This window comes from Podarcis cretensis, assembly GCF_951804945.1.
Source record: "Podarcis cretensis genome assembly, chromosome: 2".
Classification (NCBI taxonomy): domain Eukaryota; kingdom Metazoa; phylum Chordata; class Lepidosauria; order Squamata; family Lacertidae; genus Podarcis; species Podarcis cretensis.
This window is the reverse complement of record NC_137171.1, coordinates 2,859,032-2,880,486: the sequence shown is the minus strand read 5'-3', so window position 1 is coordinate 2,880,486 and position 21,455 is coordinate 2,859,032. Positions and strand designations below refer to the sequence as shown.

Sequence of the window (21,455 nt, the reverse complement as noted above, 5' to 3'; positions counted from 1 at the left end):
CGAGGCCGGCCCGCTGATAAGAGAGAAACAACGGGCAGCCTGTAGCAGTCTGGAGCAGGGCCAAGTCTCTCAGAGAGTTTCTATAGCATGCGGCTGCAGCAATTATAAAATACTTCAAAAACTGACTGGGTCAGTTAAGATAAAATATAAAAGATTAAAAGAAGATTAAAAGAAGTCCGAAGAGCACCGGTAAGCGCGTCTTACCTCGGCGCCATGTTGGCCCCTCCCTCCTAATTCACCCCCCTGGGTTAGAGTGTTGAACTTAGGACGAGTGAGAAAAGTTCAAATCTCATGCATATATGAAGCTCACTAGATGGCCTTGGGCCAGTCACTCCAAATATCATGGAGCCATTGTGAGGATAAAAGGACCATGCTTGCATGCTTAGCCACTTGGAGGAAGAGAATAAGGGGGAAATTGCAGGCAACTGGATTTATAGAAATTTTATTGGAAAAGTATTTTTAAAAGCATTTCTTAGGAAGCTGCGTTTTAAAAAGATATGTATTCTGCTGCTCCTTCTGGAGAATCCCTGTGGTGATCTTGCAGTAACATTTTGAGTATTTTTTTGCCATTGGTAGCCTGACAGAGTAGATTAGGATGGTCCCCAAACCTTTGCAGTAGATTTCCAGAGCTGATAAAATATAGGAGAGCCTCTGGAGAGAAGGACAAAAAAAAAAAATATTTCATAAAATGTAATTGTAAGCACCTCAAAACGGTTCACAACAAGAATAAAGTCACATCATTAAAAGCAGTTAACAGCTATTTAAAACATTCAAATAATAATTAAAATCAGTGATAAGCTAAAAATAGATCAAAGCACCTTGCAAACATTCCACCTAGCTGGGTAGGCTTATCTAAACAAAAAACTGCAGATCAAAGCAGTTGATTAGGCACAAATGGGATAAGACGATCTCACAAGTACCCTAATACATTCTCGAATCCATGTAGCATCAGTTGTGCCAAGTTTGATGAAGTTGGAAGGAAGAAGGGTCCCATAAGAGCAAGATATTTATACAAGGATTTCTCATCCGGGCACAGCAAGGGCTAATCAACTGTTCTCACTCGCCAAATTGAACAGGTTTAACACTCCAAAAGATGAGTTCCTCAAAGTTTTACTTGTTTTCTACTGTACTTAAAAAAATACTTACCGTTCAAAAAAGGAAAAAGGAAGATGTAAATTTCTAGCTCCTCTCACCAGAGTAGCTATATTAAAGAAAAAGAAAATGAAAGGACATACCCATTATAAACAAATCCTGCAGCTTTCAAAGAGGACTTTTCTTTATTTAGCTGACCAAACAGGTGTACTTAGCTCAAGGCAAGGGTGGCTAATACTTGGTCTGGATACCAGATCAGCCGCTGCCCCTGCAAATATTTTTGCAGTGGCAGCAAGAAAAAAGATTGACACAGCTCTGTTGGGAATGCTAATTGTTTCCTCCCTGGTAATCAGATTTTCCTATTTGATGGTCATGGAGGGACAGTAAACTCCATCCTGATCTGTCATGGACTGGTTGGACTCAGAGGAATGGTGTGAGGCACCAGCTGGGGAACCCCCTAAGGGAGGAAGGCTCAGAGCCCAGGGTTTTGTTGGTGGAAAAATGAGTGGTCAGGTGAAGAAGACTGGGAGGTGGTGGTGTCGGAAGCTGAAGAGGTAGCAGGCTTTAGTGAGCAGGGAGAGTCTGTGGCAGAGACAAGTCCAGAAGCAGGAGAGGAGCGAGGCCAAGAGGCAGAGATAAGTCAGGCTGGTGAAGAAGCCAGGGCGTCTCCACCTCCTCCTGCAGCAAGCTGCCCTCCCCCCCTGATTTCCCAGATCAGTTCTCTTCCACCACCACTTCCTCCCCCCCCCCCATAGCTGTCATGACCACCCGGGTTTAGGGTGGCTTGGGGGAAGACCAATCAATAAACCCCAATTACAGGAGATTCCAGGGTTGAAGCCAAGAATTCATTCTTCACCACCAGGATCCTCTGTTAATCCCCATATGACATGGTATTCCAAGTGTCTCAGGCACTACATTCAGATCAAGGCAAATCCCGCCAAATACCCACCCCATAATGCAGGCATCATAAAAGAATAAATCTGCCTTACCTAATCTTAATACTTTACCACCCCCCCCCCCAAGAAACAGCTAAGGAGTCCAACTCCAAATATCAGACAAGCAAACGAAAGCAGGAAGCCAGGTAGGAATTAGCAAGGGGGCTTGATGGATTGAGGCAAATGGGTTTTTTATCCTTCTGGGGCCTGGCAGCACTGTTGTCTCAGGCTAGCCACTCCTTAGCTGTAACCAGTGCTTTTTTCTTCTTCTCAAAAAGATGTTTAAGGGTACTCTCATTTTGACTCAAGAAAATCACCATTTTATAGTTCAAATCGGGGAAAATAAATACAGTAAATGAACAAAAGTACAAAGATTATTAAAAAGTTTAGGGGTATGTGTCCCCCCAGAAAAAAAGTTCTGGTTGGGTGATGGTAAGAGGGGGTGGAGAGTAGGGCTGTGTGATAAATCGCTATACTGGTATTGAAATAACATTGTGATAAGCGTTTCAACAAGGCAATATACAGGGAACAAAAGTTCTGTTTGAGGATAAACCCTCACACAAAGCAGTGAACTCTTTCGTTTTCAGGGTATCTTTCCATTTAGAGCTCAGCTAATTATGCAGAGCCTGCTGACAATCCAGGAGGGACCTCCCACAGAACTAAACAAAGAAAAGGAAAGCTCTTCTTTCTTTCCTCACACTCACCCCCACCAGTGAAAAAAGAGGGGGAAGAGTTTTCTGGTGGTGTTTATGTTGTTGGTTCCCCTTAAATGAAGAAGAGGAGTTTGGATTTGATATCCCGCTTGATCATTACCCGAAGGAGTCTCCAAGCGGCTAACATTCTCCTTTCCCTGTGAGGTGAGTGGGGCTGAGAGACTTCAGAGAAGTGTGACTGGCCCAAGGTCACCCAGCAGCTGCAGGTGGAGGAGCGGGGAAGCGAACCCGGTTCCCCAGATTACAAGTCCACCGCTCTTAACCACTACCCCACACTGGCTCTCCTCCATATTAAAAGGGAAGGCTTTTTTATTATTTAAAGGAAACTATCCTTTTGCTCGCTTGCCCTCCCTCCCTTTGATAAAAAGGGAGAGATTGGTGGGATGGGGCCCTGGGGGGGGTGGAGGGGAGAAGATTTAGCAGGCTGCTTTATGTTGAAATGCGAGGTTGGGTGCTATGTGAGATGATGGGAGAGGGTGTTTTTCAGTAAGCAGTGCAAGCAAATGTGTTTCTACTCACAAGCAAGCCCTACTGAATTCAATGAGGCTTGCTCCCAGGAAAGTAGAAGTAAGTTTAGTTGAACTCAGTGGGGCTTTTAAATTAGTTGAAAATATTAGATTTATTATATGGAAGTTTATTTAATATTTTTATAAAATCTACTACTTCCTTCCATTTTAAGGCCCTCCACCACTGCAGGGAGCCTCGGCAAGGCCCTCGGCCGCTGTGAGGAGGTACGGCAGGGCCCTCTGCCACCGCGGGGAGGCACAGCAAGGCCCCCTGTCGCCGCAAATATATATTGTGAGATAACGGGATATTTAGCTGGCGATATATTGTGATGTTGAAAACCAGGTATCGCCCAGCCCTAGTGGAGAGTCTTATGAAGGCACAGCTGAACAATGTTACTTTAACTGCTGGAGTTTTAGACTGACCTTGGACAATGGTGTGAACTAGATAAGCAGGTGCTGTAAATTTGCCAGCTCATTGGGAGGGGGAGAGGTTAGGAGTCTCAGCATTCTCATAAATCCAAGTCTCTCAAAATAGATCCAAAGTTCTATTTCTGCAATCACCCCCAGGGTTAGTGGCACGCAATTCCTAGATTCTGACACCTCCTGCAAGCAGGGGGTTAGAATTGGGGTGAGCAGGATAAGAGTTGGAGCATTATTTATTTCTCTTGCATTCTACCTGTAATTCTCCAGGCTGTGGGAGGAGGAAGCAATGAAATGGCCAGAACTTACAAAGCAGCAGCTATCAGATAAAGGCACTGGACTGGGAAAGCCTTAATAGAACTTTACCCACCCACATTGCAACACTAGCTAATCCAACTACCATAAAAAGTGACCACAAATCAGGTTTGAGAGATGGAGGAACCATGCAGGGGACAACAAAAGAACACTGGAATGCAACTACAGTCATACCTCGGGTTGAATGTGCTTCGGGATGAGCGCGTTCTGAGTTGCGCTCCGTGGCAACCCGGAAGTAACAGAGCACGTTACTTCCGGGTTTTGCCGCTTGCGCATGTGCAGACGCTCAAAACGATGTCACGTGCATGTGCAGAAGTGCCAAAACGTGGCACGCGCAAACGCGCGTACACGGGTTAAGTTTGCTTCTAGATGCGAACGGGGCTCTGGAACGGATCCCGTTCGCATCTAGATGTACCACTGTAAAATTGGTGAAGTGGATCCTCTGTTCAAAAAAGTAAACAAAAGGCAGCAGTTCCATAGACAGGGATTACTATGGAAGCACCTCTAGTTGCGGAGCTGGAAAGGGGTAAAAACATACTGATTGTTGCTGTTCTCTGTAGGTGAAATTCTATGTTTATGTGTCTAAAGTTGCACATCTGTTTACGAGTCTGTGTTCAGTAACTAACACTGTCAAAGTTCCCCAGCTAACCATTTAAACCTTTCCATGGCTTATGTGTATAGTGTCCTTAGTCATTTATTTTAAAAGAACGAGTCGTCTTCATCTTAAAATAACGTCCTCTTCAGTGTATGGAGAGCAAGATAAGTGTTAAATATAGTCACAAAAGCCAGTTCTGTCAGAGAGCAAAGCCACTGATGAAATATATTTGAGAGCTGAACTGATAAATTTCCAGTAATAAATGTTTTTTAGGTTTGTACTACAGCCTGACAGTGTGTAAAAAGTAACATCAGCCCACCTATGTGTCAAAGCAGATGTAGCCAATGTGGTGTCCTCCAAATTGTTGTAGTACTAGAACTCACATCACCCCTGACCTTTGGTTATGTTGGCTGGAACCAACGGGAGTTGAAGTCTAACAGGCTTCCTCAACCTCAGCCCTCCAGATGTTTTTGGCCTACAACTCCCATGATCCCTAGCTAGCAGGACCAGTGGTCAGGGATAATGGGAACTGTAGTCTCAAAACACCTGTCTAAGAACATACGATGGTTACTACATTGACTTTCCCTATGCTGCCAAGTGGGAAATAGGCACAACAGCAAAGTTACTTGAGTAGATTCCTATTTTATTAATAGCAAAGTGAGTGGTGATTATTTACTCTTGGAATGCATCTTAAGAAGTGCCTCCAGAGGTTAGAGGGGGATATCCTCTTTGTTGGCATTTTTGCTCCTTTGGCATTTGTATCCATGGTGTTTGCTAGCCAGGCTCTGAATACAATTAGATTTTCATGAGGCTACAAAGGAACCTATGTAGTCTTACCTGGTGCCAAAAACAAAAGGAGGAGCAGGATATTCATCAGCATCTTAGGAGAGAGTAACAAAATCATTAGGCAGAGTTCTGATAACGGGGCACTTCATCCCCCTTGCCATAGTCACTCGCATATTACAGGAGTACTCAGACTCCAGATTGGATGGGCTTTCAGGAGAGTCTAAATTGGATCAAGTGACACTTCAGAGCAGTGGGTTTTTTCTGATGTTCTTTGGAATATCTGTATGAATTGTTTTCTTGAAGAAAAGTTAGATTAGCTCTAGGACTGCAAATGGTTGTAACACCCTCATTTGCCCTTACTACACCATTATTCTATTTATAAATCAGCTATACTTTTGCAGGTACTATACTGCGATTAACAAGGTAATGGGGAGGACAGAAGAAAACAAAATTAGACTTCAGTTCTTAGGCTGTAGCAGAGCAGACGTTGGAGACAGGGCTACTCGTATTAAGCTCTTTGGGGAGACCAGCCCTGTTGAGACCCTCTTTCCAATAACCATTTTGATTCCAGCTGGTCATTTAATAATTACAATGTGTTTCCATGCTCTGCTCTAGTTTGCCAAAAGCGGCTTAGTCATGCTGGCCACATGACCCGGAAGCTGTATGCCGGCTCCCTCGGCCAGTAAAGCGAGATGAGCACCTCAACCCCAGAATTGTCTGTGACTGGACCTAACGGTCAGGCGTCCCTTTACCTTTATGCTATACGGTAAAAATTTAAGCCTGAGATTATATTATTTGTTTTCCTCTGGAGTCCACATGTATTTCCTTATAACTTGTGTCATTTTGATTGCAAGCCCATGGACCAGGGGCCGTCTTGTTATGGTATTGCCCTTATGTAATAAACTGTTCCGATGCTTTAATAAAAGTTGCAAGAAGCTATGCATTCTTCCTCCTCAGCAGCAGGCCACTATAATAATTCGGAACAATCTGACCAGGACAATGAACTTTGCAATTTCTTCCTCTGGTAAACTTTCATGTTCTGAGGCAGAACACGCGACAGACACTGGATGAGGTGCCATTGTCATCATTTCCGGCAGCATCTAGCAGGCCGCTGTTTGAAATAGGATGCTAGACACTTTGTCCGATTCAGCAGGGCTTCTTCATGCATGATAATTCTGCCAAAGAGGCCCAGTTCCTTACAAAAGTGCCAAGCTGGTGCCTCCAGGTTAAGCAGGTTAGAAGGTTGGGGGGGGGGAGGGGATATTCTAAATGCAGCTTTCTTTTAGTAAGCCAAGCACACTCAAATTCAGCCAGGGTGTGGTGCAACCTGGAAAGTGTGTTTTTGCACAAGTGGAAGAAAAACAACAACTCACCAGCCTCCCAGTCTTCTTCTGGAGGGGGGCACTGCCAGGCTGTCACCTCTTTGATTCTGTTCTTTGGATCACCTCTGCTTGAAGTGACTGTCAAAGTATTAAGAAAAGAAAAAAGTTAAGGCATCTTGGTTTTGGAAGTTAGTTCTAGTTTCAGAGATGGCTGCTCCATGCTTTGATAATGTGTTTGTGTGTTCACATGAGGTGCATCTTTTCAGACTTTACTGCTTAAACATGGGGAGGCCAGGGGTGGAGTGAGCATACCTGGGGTCAGGGTTGCCAACTGTAGGGGGCTCTGGGTGCCTGAGCACCCACAAAATTTTTGTTGTGGGTGCTTAGCACCCGTACTTCAGGGCTCCTGACGCAACTTCCGAGGTCACGCAAGGCCTCAAACAGCATCTCAGAGGCTTTGTAACCTGACTTCCAGTGGCACTGGAAGTCAGGTTCCCAGGCCGGGGCGTGCGATGACATCACGCTGCACATGATGTCATGACGTCATGCACACTGGGTACCCATAACCGAGGGCCCAAGCCTAGGGTAAAGACGCCTGGTGCCCCTCCCCAAGTTAAACCCTCCCCGGCTCTTTTGAATGCATGAACAGGGCTACAGCGAGTTATGGCTATACCAGTGGTTTGTGTGTATAGCTATCACCACCAAAATATCCCAGTTTTCATATATGAAGTTTTATTTTAGGCTATCAAGTATAACCAACCATTTTTAGTGGAAGGTTTACATTGTATACTAGAGTTTTAAGCTGGAACATACCTGTTCCCCACACTCATAAAGGCTGCTCCTTCCGGCTAGGGAGGTGATAAATTCAATTCAGTTTGAATTTCAAGGCAAATCTACCCAATTTGCACTTTCAAAAAGGCTACATGAACTGAAACACAGACATCCTTCAATATTCATTCTTTTTCAATTTTGTAATGTAGTTCCACAGGCCTGCCTTTACTTCATGTATAGATTGCAGCCTCCTGTTTTATAGTTTGTGACATAATGCCTAGATCCTTACCTTACAGCACTTCTCCCTTCACTTGTTTGACCAGTAAGTACTTCAATCAAGTTAGTTTTTAATTATAATCCCATCTTCCATTACATCACACACTTCAGGAAAATGGACTGGCACTCAGCCAAGTCACTCCCCCCACCTGAATGCTGCTTGTTACACCCACCCTGCTCAGTATCATCCATTCATTACTTCTTTCAGCCCAGCTTTTACAACCAGTTGAATGCTCAGTATGCAGTGCAATCAAAGCATGTATCTCCAGCCTAGAGTGCCCAGAGCTTTGCTACAGACAGCAGGTTATTAAGTTTTCGTACACCAGCAGCATCAATATTATACACACAGCATGCTCTACTGGGTTTTAGAGCAGACAGGAGCAATTCTCTTACCCTCCAAGACCTCTGGAGAAACTTTGTTCTCACAAGTTGCAATGTGCAATTTTAACTCCTGCTTTGGAACTCTGTGACGGGCGTTGTAGGGGCATGTTGCGAGCTCTCTGGCGATCTTCTGGTTGTTCTGGGAAAAAGATGTTAACAGTGCAGAGCTAGGCCTCCATCAAACCCACCCAGCACTCAAGAATGAAAGGGGATGTTCTCTACTATGATAACATGCCCACTTAATCCATGTTGGCTTCATATGGGATGATTATAGATTCTATTCCTCTCTAGAGAAGAGTAGTAGAATAATTGAACCCAGCATTCTTCACTGGATCCACCATGGCTTTCCTAGAAGACCTCGCTACCTGGTCCGTCCTATTCACAGAAAGGAGACAGAGGGGTGAAGAACCTGTGGCTGACCAGATGTGGCAGGACTTCAACTCCCATCAGCCCCAGCCACTGGTCAATGCGCAGGAATGGTGGGAGTTGGAGTCCAGCAACATCTAGAGGGTCACAGGTTCCCCACTCCTGTATTAAACAAAGGGTGTATATTTGAAAAAAACAACAACAGTTAAGTTAATGATTCTTTACTCCACATCCCACATAGACAAGTCCTTTCACTATGAACAGATGTGCCAGTTAGTAAGCCCCCACCCCAGAAAAACCATTGTGGACTTTGTGAAGAATAGTTCCTTTTTTATTTTTAGGACTGCTTTTCTCTAGAGGGCTAGAATATCTAAATCTGTATTGACTTTACTTAGGAAAGGATTAATGCTGGTGTAATTTGCAAATATGTGCAGAATTGCACAAACTGCTTGGTTTGCATCTTCCCCCATGTCTGATTTCTGTTCAGAGTTAGGATGCCAGCTCTGGTGGGCCTCTGGAAACAGTTCAAGGCCACAGGCCTTTGGCAGGACTCATCCATCTCCCTTTCTCCAAAGAATGTTTGTCTGTGCATTGCCAGCTATAAAGCCAAGGCTGCATTCAGCAGCAAAGGCAGTGGTGCATCTCTCCTCAAATGTGGACCTCCTTGTATATTTGAATCTCTTCAGTTTAATTTCTAAGATCAACTTACTATAGCATAGTTTATGATGCACGAGCATCTCTTAACTTTATGTATATAGTGTGTTTGAATTGTCTTGTGTCTTGAAGCAATAAAACACTTTACACTGAACTGTGTTGTGGTCAAGGAGTTTCCTTCACTGTTGACTCTGGAAAGGCTGACCGCTCGAAAGGGAGAAGACTCTGAAGCTTTGCTAGACTACTCTGCTGGTGCTGTGCAACTCTGGTGGTCACACTGATATAGGTGTGATACCAAGATGCTATCACGGGGCATGTTATCAGAATTAAAAACCACACAATATCTCACTGCAAGGTCACAAAAACAAAATTGTTAAAATTAAGAGTCCTTCCAATAGAAGAACATGTGTACCAAACAGGAGACTCTAGACTTGCTCAAATGGCTTCATTGTGCAATTTTGTTTGAACTTGTTTACATCTGTTTGGATGTTCAACATGTCACATAACCTCAGATCAGAGCTAACTTACTCTGCTTTTGAAAAGGGAGCCAATGCACAAAGTGGTAATTAGATTTCTGCTTGCTTTCACCCATAGGAGCCAGGGTAGCTCATTCTTCTGTGGTGAATTAACACACTTCAACCATTTCCTACAAATCCAAGATGGGCAAGACCATTTTAAGAAGAGAAGTTATTTGTGGTACCCTACCAATGCCCTTCTTTTCCCCCTCCTCTTACCTTTCTGCATTTCACCAAGTGGTAAGGTAACCTGCAGGCTCTGATCTGGTGGTTCTTATCATAAGGGCATTGGACAAGCCGTTCAGGATCCATGGAATTAATATAGGACTGGCTGCGTACTGTGCTCCTAGCAGTGTTTAAGAATGAGATGTTACAAAGCATCAGGGCAAAACCATACAAGAGAGACACATGGTCTGAAGCCTAAGAATCTGACCCTCTGCTGAGATAGCTTATTTGCTCAGAAGTGCTGCTTCTGAACTTATTTCAGACATTAGTTTAGAGCACAAGAGCCCTGGTTATCAAACAACATGTCAACCTAGTCTAGCCCATTTATACCAGATGGATGGGATATAAATAAATTTATTATTATTATTAGCATCCCATTTCTAGCAGTTGATGGCCAGATTCAAAATCAACCGCCAGGATATGAAGGCAAACAGCCCTCCATGTTAGCTGCCCCTTCCCCTCAAAGTTTTCGGAGGAATCATTGTTTAAAAGATTCGGAGATTACATTTATATTGATGCCAGTGCTGTTGACCCACTAGTCCTCTGTAAGAGTGTACAGAGGTGTACCTAGTGGGTGGATAAACTGGCTTCTGCTGGGGGCACAGGCTGGGGGGGCACCACAAAATTCATCTATTACTATGGAGTGTATGACATATGGCAACATGCCACTGCTATCATGGGGAGATCAAATGCAGAAGCAGCTTCCCATCCTTGCACCACAGCACAAAGGCATACAGTAAAGTTTTGTTTTTTTTGGGGGGGGGGTATTGATACAGCTTTTTACCAAGGGCACAAGGGACCCTAGGTACACTTCTGTTTGTCTTGTCCCATTTATAAAACCATCAAATCACCACATTTGGCAATGATATCCGTGTTCATTATGTGTTGTGAAAAATACCTTTGTCACTCCTATATTTATGCCAGTTTAATTGGGCAACTTCTAGTATTATGCAAGGGAATATGTTTGCCAACCATTCTGCTACCATTCATAATTCAAGCCTCCACTATATGTCCTATTTTCTAAAGAAAGAATCTTCAAACAATATAGCTTTTCCCCATAAGCATCTGCACTATCATTTTGATTGGCCCCTTTCTTGCATTTTTTCCAGCTGTATTGTGCCCTTTTGGGAATGCACCAACCTCACAGTACAGAGCAATACAATAATAATTATCATATTTCAGCATAGTAGGCATTACAGTCCCGTCAGATTTATTTTCAATACTTTCCCCCATACTCCCCCTTACAAAGCATGGATTTTGCTTTTGCCATTGCAGAACACACTCTTGATAGCTCAATGTTGACCCCTTGTTCTAAGGTCTGTGTCATTGCTGTTACAAGGAAATTTGGGGTTGCCTTTTAAAGAGTAAAGTGACATCGTGGTAAGTGACACGCAACATCCTCCTCTGCCATTTTATTTCCCATTCACCTAGCTGGAAGAAATTACTTTGGAGCTGCTCACAGTCTGCTTTGGCTTTCACCATATCACTATCCTGGTGATATGGGCTTCCTCTTTATGCTTTTCATCAAGGAGGTAGACAGGCTATGGGAGGGAGTTGTACCCAAGAGCTCCCCCCCCAAACCTGGCACCAACACAACCTAGTCTCACAGGATTGCTGCAGGGGGTTGTGGGGGAGAAGAATGTGTGCTGCCTCACTGCCTATGGAGGGATGTCAGGACTACAATGCAGTAGATAACGAGAGAGAGAGAGAGAGAGAGAGAGAGAGAGAGAGAGAGAGAGAATGACTATATAAGGCCTGTTGGAGTTATACTAATATGACAGGAGGACCCAGCATTGCTTTCAGTAGCAAAAGTCAGCTATCATTGCTGTGTGTAGAGACCACACAGGGCAGCAATCTCCAGATAACAAAGCATTTGCTAATTACTTGTCCTTGGACAAGGAGGATTTATACGGTAAGTTACTCTGAAAACAGAGTCTGGGCATCCCACTGGGCAGGACAATTCTGCTCAGCAGGAAACATTCTCAAGCAATAGTGGCAAAGAAATCCTGATTAGAATTCCCCTCCCAGACTACTAGAAAGCCTACTTCAGAAGGCAGCCAAGATCTTTTGAAGTCACTGAGGCAAGGACTGCCAGGAGTACCCTTCCGTCTCTTACAGCAAAACAACAAAACAAAATAAGGAGTTCTGTGGCACCTTAAAGACTAACAAATTTATTACGGCGTAACTTCAGATGCATCAAGGCAAGAACCACATCAAATATTCAGAGCCTAAACCCCAATGACTTTTGTGGGATGTTTCTTCAGTAAATATTAATCCTGGCTTTCCAGCACTAGTGCCCCAAAGTGGCTTAATAAATGCTACAAAATATTTCAGGGTTCTGCAAACTGCAATCCTATTGACACTTAACCTGGGAGTACAGTCTGCTGAATGCAATGTGATTTCTGAGTAAACATACATTAATTGTAATGTTCCTGTGCAATAGTCACATTAATTATTCAGCTTTTTAATTTGTTCAACCAAGCAGCTAAAAACATGCTGGCCCCATGGTTTAACCACAAACTGAAGATTTTACAGATTAGTTCAGATTTTTTTGAGTGGTAGTTGTGTGCTCCAGAATCCCAGCTTTGACCTACCACATATTATATCTTTGGCAGATTGATCACTTCAAGATTAACAATGCTCTTTTTTCTTTTGTAAAATGTTCACAGATGTGTGTGACACCCACCCCTAACCAGCCCTGCTTGTGGCCTCCTTTAGTGCTTCTTCCTGGCTGGAATGTGCCCTTGGAACTCTGATGATGCTTCTTGCTTGCTGGATGGAGGGAGGGTAGAGAGAATAAACTAGTTTACTAGACAGAGAGAAAAGTAACCTTTAATGCTCTACCTGCTTTTGCCTTTGGCCACCCACCCCTGGAATGCAGCCCAAAGGAATCTGGCCTGGGGGCTAAAAAAAAGTTCTCACTCCCAGGGGGTAGGATTAATTTCTGCTTTTCAGATTAGAGGCTTATAAACTCTTGGTTCCTTGTTAAATTTTCTGATTGTGCTCCATTTTGAACTTGTACAAATAAGGAACTGCTAACCAGTTTCAAAATTGCACTTTAGGCCCCTTAACTCACCTAGAAACTTGCCTGGCTCCTTCAGCATTGGAATCCCCCAACTCAGCAGCAGGAATAATAATGCTAGCAATCCTCTCTGCACTATCAAACATCCTGCCATCATCTCTGGTTAAACACTAACCATAGTAATGAATTACGGTACTTTTCTCTATATGAAGATTTTAAACTCATGGGGTTGTCTCCAAATTAAGGTTAGACCCACTGAAGGCCCATGTTAGTCATGTCCTTGAATCTCAATGCATTTCCACAGGCTGGAATTAACTCTTGATTCACCCCATCAGGTCCCCTCACAGTCCCAGGATAATCTCCCCAATTAAAATTATACAGAATTAAACACAACCAGAAAGCCTTACCACATACAGTGTCCCAAGGTGCAGTTTGAAAGCAACTCCTTGCTAAAGCTAAGCAATGCTGCGTCAAGTCATTCCCTAGGTGAGAGAGGGTATACCATAGGAACCACATGCACAGCACTTTGGGTTCCAGGACAGAAGATAAAGGGAAGACAACAATAATACCAAGTCTTTCAGCTTACCTCCACAAACACAAATTAAGAGCACCTTACTTTCGACTCAGATTCGTTGATAGCCTTTTCTACACCCCAATCCCATTATCTGATAATACATGGAAGCACTTGCCTTGTCTGCAGCTGGCTGGCGTTGAGATAAGGGGCTGACCGAATCAAAGAGGCTGGCTTCAACAGCTGCTGAATCCAAAGTGACTCAGGTTTTAACTTACCTTGCTGTTTAACTGTAAATCCAGCCAATGGGATGGTGGCTTTCTGAAGAACTTTGTGACATCATTGTAACTAAGGCACCTATTAAAGCCATAGATACCCGATAGATTTCACTCTTTCTCTAAAGGCAAGTCTTGTGGGGATGGAAGGGAATTCGCATGGCCTTGGCCCTCTCCTCTCATTAAGAAAGAGCAGCAGTTTGTGCACACGGATCTGCATACTTGCCATTCCAAGCTACAACCTTGGGCAGCCGTGCCTTGCCAGTTGGTGGGAACTGGCACATTAGTCAGATAGAAGACTTCTGTACTTTTCCATGTGTAAGACTATTCTTTTAATTCAAAAATCATGTTCAAAATTTGGGGTCATCATATATGGGCAGTGCATTGTGGGAACATGGGATTGGTTGCTGCTGTGAGGCGGAGATTGTTATTGGTAGCTGTGGCAGGGACTGGTGTTGATTTGCTGTCCTTGCGGCAGTTCAGTGGGCGATATGCTGCTTTTGTTGGGGAGGGGACAGAGGATAGTTTGCTTTGTTGATGTGTGCGAGTGGCATTGTTGGTCTGTCGTGGGAGCGATTTTTGGCATGGTATATTTCCTCAGAAAATAAACCACCATGCTTGATAGCAGAAATATGAGTTCTTTCCGCCTTCCCCAACAATTACCATGTTATTTGCCGTTTGAAACGGTGGATTTGATTTAAATAAAATCTATTTAAATCACTAGTCAGTAAGACTTGATGTAATTTTTTTTTTAACAGAAAGACTTATTCTTGCTGGTATAAGGTTTCATTTTTGGAATAATAAATTTCAGAGTAGTTTTTACAGTTATATCAAAAATTACTGATTTGGTTTTACCATTAGAAATACATTATTGCAAGGCTTAATAAGTTAACTGTTTACCGTCGTACCTTGTTTTGCAGCAGGATCTGTTCCGGAGCCCCAGCCGCTAGCCAAAAAGGACGCAGGGCAAAGCGCTTTGTCTGTGCACGTGCATGGAGCGGTTTGCGCGTCTGCACATGCGCAAAGCGCAATTTTGCGTGTTTGTGCATGTGTGAGCTGCAAACCCGGAAGTAACCCGGTACTTCCGGGTTTGCTGTGGACATTTGCTGGAATGGACGCTAGACAAGGCGGACATTTGCAGAGGTATTATTGTATATTTGGACAGCTGTTCTGCTGTACTTTTTCTGGAGAGGCAGGAGGGGGGGAGAGATACAGTTGGTAGGCCTGGGCTGGAAGAGGCTTGCAGAAAGAGCAGGCCGAGGAGAAACAGGCTGGTGGAAAGCTGGAAAAGGGGAACCAAGGACTGGAGCAGAGAACATCAGGACTGAAGTTCCAGGTATAGTCTTTATTTTTTGGACAACCTCAGGCGAGCTCTGGGAAGAAGGGCCTCCCGGAACCAGTGAACTGGCAGGCACTTCAAGGTCTCGCCAAGCTCTTACAGATCCCTGTTACTAATTCCTCCTCCTCCACCACCCTTTGGATTTGCTTCTACATTCAGGTGCCTGTTCTGTACAGTTGAGGGTGAGTGCAGTTGTTGGGACCTGGTGGGATTGGGAAGAGGCTGCCAGCCCTGAAGAGCCTTCAGCACTTGCCTCAAGTCCGAGTTGCACAGACAGGCAACTGACTTGCACAATCATTACACAAAGATCCAAGACTTGTGGAGTATTCTGCTCACAAGGTTTGCAATTTCATTTTTACGGCTTCACACTTAAATAGAAAACTATCTTTAGAAAGATTTCCCCCCCCCCCAAAAGCATTTTATTTTTAAAAAATCCAATTTAAATAAAAATATATATATTTTTAAAAATTATTTTTAAAAAATCATTGATTTTTATTCACCTTGGTTTGAAATGCCAGATGGAGCCTGTTAGCTGATGTTTGTGACCTGGTGATAAAAGGCAATCTTTTCTTGTTTCCTGTTTGACTAGTGTGTGTGGTGTAACGGAATTTATCAATTTATTTTTACATTTATATACCACCTTTTCCTCCAAGGAGCTCAAGGTGGTGTACATGGTTCTCCTAGCTAGTTCATCCTCAAAACAACCCTGTGAAGTAGGTGATGCTGAGATGGTGACTGGCCCAAGGTTGCTCTGTGAGCTTTGTGGATGAGTGGGGAGTTGGACCCTGGTCTCCCAGGTCTTAGGCTAACAGTCTAACGCCACACTAGCAAGTGTTGTGGAGAAATATTCGGAAGTATCTCTTCCGAAGTGCAGTGGGACCTACTTGCACCATGTAGGTTTGTGTTGGCTTGCAGTCTTGGGCTGAGGGAGACCTAAAGTCAAATCCCAGTTTAGCCGTGATGCGTGCTGACAGCTTTGTACCAATTACTGCCTCTCAGCCTAAACCACTTAGCAGGCTTGTTGTGGAGCGTTGCATAGCAGTTAGAGTGTTGGACCAGGACCTTGGAAGGCCAGGGTTCAAATCCTCACTTAGCCGTGAAATTTCCTGAATGACCTTGGGTCTGTCACTCTTTCTTAGCCTAACCTGCCTCAGTATTGTTGTGAGGATAATTCAGAGAGAGGAGAAGCTTTTATCAATGAATCATTCTTTTTATTTACATGCTGTCTTTCCAAAGCTAAAACCATGCTCAAGGCAGCTTATAACATGTAAAAAATTACTACATAATTACAGACTTAACAAAAGTAGCCATCAACAATAAATAAAACTTCAAAAAGTACACATTGGACAATTTCAACACAAATCCTGAGATCTAAAAAAAGATACAAAAATAATATACCGTAATGGTCTGAATATAAGCCTCACTCCCCCCCCCCTCAAATTCTGACCGTGAAAAGTTAAAGCACGGCTTAAATTCGCGACCTTACAAAAATGGGCTTTTACGATATCGCTGCTGAACCAGACATATGGTAAAATGAAACGGGTGTGAGTGCCTGCAGAATTTTAAGAGAGCAGCTTATATTCGGGTATTGTATTTTTTTTCTCTCCCCCCCCTTGAATTTTAAAGCTGTGGCTTATATTTGGGTGTGGCTTATATTCAGGCCAATACGGTAAATAATAGGAACAACTGCCCACCCTTGAGTGCCTTGGAGGAAAGGTGGAATACGAATCTAGTTTGTACAAACTCGAGACACACACACACACACACACACACACACACCTGACATACGCGATGTTTCTGTTATAAATTCATAGAAAATCAACCGTACATCGGATCTACACCGTTCCACTTTTATTTTGCTCCATGAAGGAAGGACTATCAAAAGGGGATGGTTTGATCCAGGACGGCCTTGAGCGTACCAACCCTTGAGCGTGCAGGAGACCTGCCAACTTTGATGGTCCTAGACAGAAGACCATCAAGGACACAAAGAACTTGCATATGGGAGTGGATTCAACAAACAAACAAACAAAGGACAATGATCAGCTCTTCCCTCTGGGGCAGGAAACTGCCACCTCCCTTTGTCCTCTGGAAAGTACTCATGGGGAGGGGGAAAAGCAGGAACCAGCCAGGTGACAAGATACTCAGGTTACCTCCACAAACTCCTCCCGCAACCCCTCCTTTTTTGTGATGTATCAGTGATGTAGTTTTAGGGGTGTAGTTTGGGGGATTAGCAACTAATAAAAGTTGGAGTCTTCTTTTGTTCTGGGCTTCCATCTTGTTCCACCTTGTGGCAGGTGGGAGTCCTGTCGCGACAGTCTTCAATAAAGACCAAGCCTACTGGCTGTTGTTTTGCTCTGGTATTCCTGGCTGGTGTCCTTGTTTTTTGTCCAAGGGAGCCATCAGATTTCTCCATTAACAAGCTTCACCTCCACAATTTCTATCCGCTGTCCAGCTTGAAAAAGGCACCAGGAGAAAATAGGGTAGTTCTAATTTTACAATAGGTGTGGTTTGGCAGAAGCAGCAGAGTTAACTGTCTAGCAGGAAGAGGTTTGCTTCCACAGAACAAAACTAGCATGATCTGCAGATCTGCTTTGCAACAGAGCTGCTGTGCTTCTTAAGCGCTCCAGCCACAGGAAGTCTCAGCCCCCAAGGGGAAGCAGCGTTCATTGCTTCTCAAGGGGGAAGTGTCAGGAGACAAGCTTTTGTGCAGCTGCCGGCCCCAGTGCGAAAGCAGCAACGCAGGCCCTCTGCAGCTTGTGTTGCTGGGTGTGGCCACTGCATGGCACCCAGATCTCTTGCCCCCCTTTTAAATTTTCCCCTTGAAGAGATCGCGGGACTCTATTGCGCCTCTAGTTTTGAGGTCTTGCTTCAAGTGAAGACTGAGAGGGCACTGAGAATTCAACAGGGAGATGTCTCTGCCCTCTGTGTATCAGCACAAGTTTGCGGAGAAGCTGACCATCCTCAATGAGAGGGGCAAGGGGGTCCTTGTTCGCATGTACAACATCAAGAAGGTAGGAGCTGATGTGACCAGTGGCAGGTCTTCGTGTTCTCTGCAGGGAAACAGATCTGTGGCCAACTTTGAGAAGGAAGTCATAGGGTCTAGTGGTTTGGAAAAGGGGTGGTGAGGTCCTCTGCCGTGCTCTGCTCTTGGCTGGGCGCAAGAGGAGAGAATGGCTCTTACAGCCATGGGTGCAGGCAGCTAGAGATCAGGGCTGCTAGTTACTTTTATTGGGTTGAGGAAGTCCTAGAAGCGGCAAGACACAGCTCCTATTTTGATCCCAGTTGTGAAAGCATGATGCTCACCCCCCAACGAATATGAACTGGGAAAGGTCCAAGGAAGAGTTCATGGCTCCTCAGTCAACTGCTGATGCCTTCTTAGAAGCGGCTGGCAGTGGATCTAGTGGGTTAATGGAGGAAACTAGGGATTCTTGCATCCTGCTGCTCTGAAAGAAAATACTTTTTTCTGGATCTGCAATTGGTCTCAATTTTCTCTAGCTCCCAGTCCTACTTCCTTGCTTTCATCGGTGCTAATCAAGCCGTTTCTTCAACTCCCAGCAGAAAGAGTTTTCTTTATTTGTCCAGCCAATTCCTTCCTCTCTTCAAGACTCATTTTTGACCAGCACAAACCTTTCCTGAGCCACCTTAGTGTTCACATATCTACTGCAACCTTGGGTGCTCCTGACTATCCCCCTTTGTCCATCTCCTGTCTGCCCATCTTAGTCTTGTCCATCGAATACATATCACCAGCGGTTGGAGTGGCAACTGCTCCGTATCTGTGATCTTGATCACTGTTGCATTAATGCTGTAGAAAGGTTCAGCAGGCAGAGGAAGATGTGGTAGCGGATATAAATTGCATATGCCTACCCTCCTCCCTTCTGGGGAGCTCAGGGAAGCTTACATTTTATCATCACAACAAGAGGTAGGTTAGACCTGGGTGTGTGAGAAACTGGCCCAAAGTCATGCAGTGATCTTCATGGGGCTTTGAACCCAAGTGTGCTAATCTAACTTTTTTAACTGAGCCATTTGTTTGGCTCCTCTTTAACATGTCTCAGTAGAAGGCCTGAAAAGACGTAAACAGATCTTCCACTAGCTCAAACCTTGGAGCTATTCTAAGCATTTTAGCAGACAAGGAGATACCACACGCATGTGGTTCCTCTTCCTGTTGCATGTGAGTGTTGGCTGAGGACTCTCTGAGGCTTCCTTTTTCTGTAGGGGCAACAGCAGATCCGATCACAGCTTACAACGGAATTGTCTTGTAGGCGGCACCTCCTTTCCCCTTCCGGTTTTGATCATGATCTCTACTGCAAACTGTTGCAGGTTCCACCACATGTACATCACTTGCATTTTACATTAGTGAGTGATTTGAGCTTGCTATCTGATTACTGTGGATGGGCCTGTGGTTTTTTCTTTAAAGTGCCTCTTGAATTGGATTTGACAAAACAATGTTATTTTCTTAAATGGCTGTGAATGGTCCTTTGAATGGGTGGTTCACTGACAAGATTGGGATGGTATGATCTGAGAGGTGAATGCTTGACCTTGGCAGATTCAGTATGACAGTGACTAGCTAAGCTGCTATTACTATTACTACTGCAGAGAGAGTTGAGAGTTGAGAGTTGACTGTATGGCTGTATGCTCTGTATGGTTTGTATGGGATTTGGAGTCTCTGTGGGGATCTGATGTGTGGTTATGGATCTGCTGATTTGTAGGAGTGCCTGTTGTTTACCTCCACTTATTAATAAAGTGACTGTTGCTATTGGTTATGATCTTGCCATATTAAATATCTGGTCTTATTAGAGGAAAGGGAAGTGGGTACAGCTTTTAACACAGCTGCTCATAGGATAATAATCCGTAATTGGAAAAAATGTGTCAACTGGAGGATTGGACACGAATGCTGACCCTTCTTACATGCAAAGAGCTAGGAATCCCAAACCAACATCATGAAATCAATGATCAACCAGTCAGATTGAATCAAATTGAATTCTCTTCCTACAACTATGTTTCCTAAAGTGGTTTAACACAGGGAACACAGCGGATTATAGCTATATAAGGAGAACAGGGGTCTCCCAACAACTCCAAGGTTCTTAACAAACTGCTTTCCAGGATTCTTTGCAGGAAGCCATGACTGCTTCAAGTGGCATGATGCTGCTTTAACTGTGCTGTGCAGATGGGGCCTTGCTTAAGTTTAGTGAGGTCAGAAATTAGATATTCTGGAAGACTGCAGTGTTCACGGGTGGCATCCAACTTTTGTAACATCCCCCTTGCTCTGCTGTTATGCTTATAGGCAGGTCCTATTGCCACCAAAAGGCACTCTGTGTGTTCCTGCGCGCGTGTGTTGCAACTGCAGTAGGGTAAAGGGTTGGTTAAACTTTCTTCTCCCTGGATGCTGTATTCCTGATGAACAGTGCTACCCGCTTTCCCTAGAAATTAAATAGAGCAGCACAATTGGCATTGCATGTTGTTCAGTTCTGAGTGCAGCTTTGTTGACTTTTGCAGACATGTATGGATTCCCGGACCAAGCCAAGCTTCTTCACCGAGAAGACCATGGAATCCTCTATCAAATACATCAACAAGAAGTTTCCCAACTTGGACACACGGAGTGGCACGGTGAGACCCCATGTCAGAGCTGGAGTGGGGAGTTGGAGGGATTGTACTCTCTGGGAACAGAAAGTGGCCATTGCTCTTCTCCTGGCTTAAACAAGAGTAACTTCTGCATGAGAAGAACTGCTGCCATCCTGGGTGTATTCTAGGGGTTGAGTCAGGAGGCATTTTCTTGATGGCCCCAAATTCCAATTACATTATATTAACTAGGATAGAGCATAGGTAGAAATATGTTCTATCCCTGAGTAATAGGAAGCTGACTTTTACTGAGCCACACCACCAACCCATTTATTTAGCCTAGTATTGTCCATGCGGACTGGCAGCAGCTGTGCAGGATTTCAGGTAGTGGCTTTTAACAATCCTATCTTGAAATGCAGAGAATTGAAACTGGGACCTTCTGCATACAAAGTATGTGTTTGACCATGGAGCTCCAGCCCTTCATAATCCACATGAACGTATGAATCTAGTCAAGGGCTGTTTTCCAATTGCTCTCCAAGGAGACCTTTCCTTTTCTAGCCCTGATACCTCCTGAGGTCCTTTCAGCTGGAGCTGGCAAGGGCTGAACATAGGACTTTTTCCTTGTAAACATGTGTGCTATCACTATATCTCCCTGTATATATTGGGGAAGGCCTAGATGAGATTAATTGCTCTTTAGGAACGAAACGTTTGTAAAGCTGGATGAGTTCATCAGTCTCTTTAAAAAAATAGATAAATGGTAAGTGTCATGCAGGGGAGGAAGGACTTGGGCCACTCCTCCCAGTGATATGGAGATGTTAGGTAGCCATTGTGCATTTGTTCCAGTCTGGAAAGACTTGGCGCTGTTGCCCTGTGGCCTGGA

At 44.2% G+C, this 21,455-nt stretch overlaps 2 protein-coding genes across 10 annotated transcripts in view; one reads left to right on the top strand and one right to left on the bottom strand.

Annotated features, from left to right (window-relative positions):
• Positions 1 to 426: 426 nt before the first annotated feature.
• Positions 427 to 21,455, bottom strand: part of GTSF1 (gametocyte specific factor 1) — a 30,735-nt gene continuing 9,706 nt past the window's right edge. For 3 of the 5 annotated variants that reach the window (XM_079967861.1, XM_079967863.1, XM_079967865.1), the window contains 5 exons: positions 9,867 to 9,993; positions 8,125 to 8,251; positions 6,736 to 6,822; positions 5,414 to 5,456; positions 427 to 651 (listed from right to left, as the gene is read on the bottom strand). In XM_079967861.1, the coding sequence (XP_079823987.1) occupies positions 591 to 651; positions 5,414 to 5,456; positions 6,736 to 6,822; positions 8,125 to 8,251; positions 9,867 to 9,993 (445 nt within the window). In that variant the 3' untranslated portion in view covers positions 427 to 590. Of the gene's footprint in view, positions 652 to 1,146; positions 1,202 to 5,198; positions 5,457 to 6,735; positions 6,823 to 8,124; positions 8,252 to 9,866; positions 9,994 to 21,455 lie in introns of those variants that run through there. The other 2 variants (XM_079967862.1, XM_079967864.1) reach the window with 2 other exon arrangements.
• NCKAP1L (NCK associated protein 1 like) overlaps positions 13,843 to 21,455 on the top strand; it is a 75,951-nt gene continuing 68,338 nt past the window's right edge. Inside the window, exons 1-2 of one of the 5 annotated variants that reach the window (XM_079967795.1) lie at positions 13,843 to 13,998; positions 20,513 to 20,623. In XM_079967795.1, coding sequence (XP_079823921.1) covers positions 20,519 to 20,623 — 105 coding nt within the window. In that variant the 5' untranslated portion in view covers positions 13,843 to 13,998; positions 20,513 to 20,518. Of the gene's footprint in view, positions 13,999 to 14,801; positions 14,824 to 14,901; positions 15,017 to 17,715; positions 18,031 to 20,512; positions 20,624 to 21,455 lie in introns of those variants that run through there. The other 4 variants (XM_079967797.1, XM_079967796.1, XM_079967798.1 and 1 more) reach the window with 4 other exon arrangements.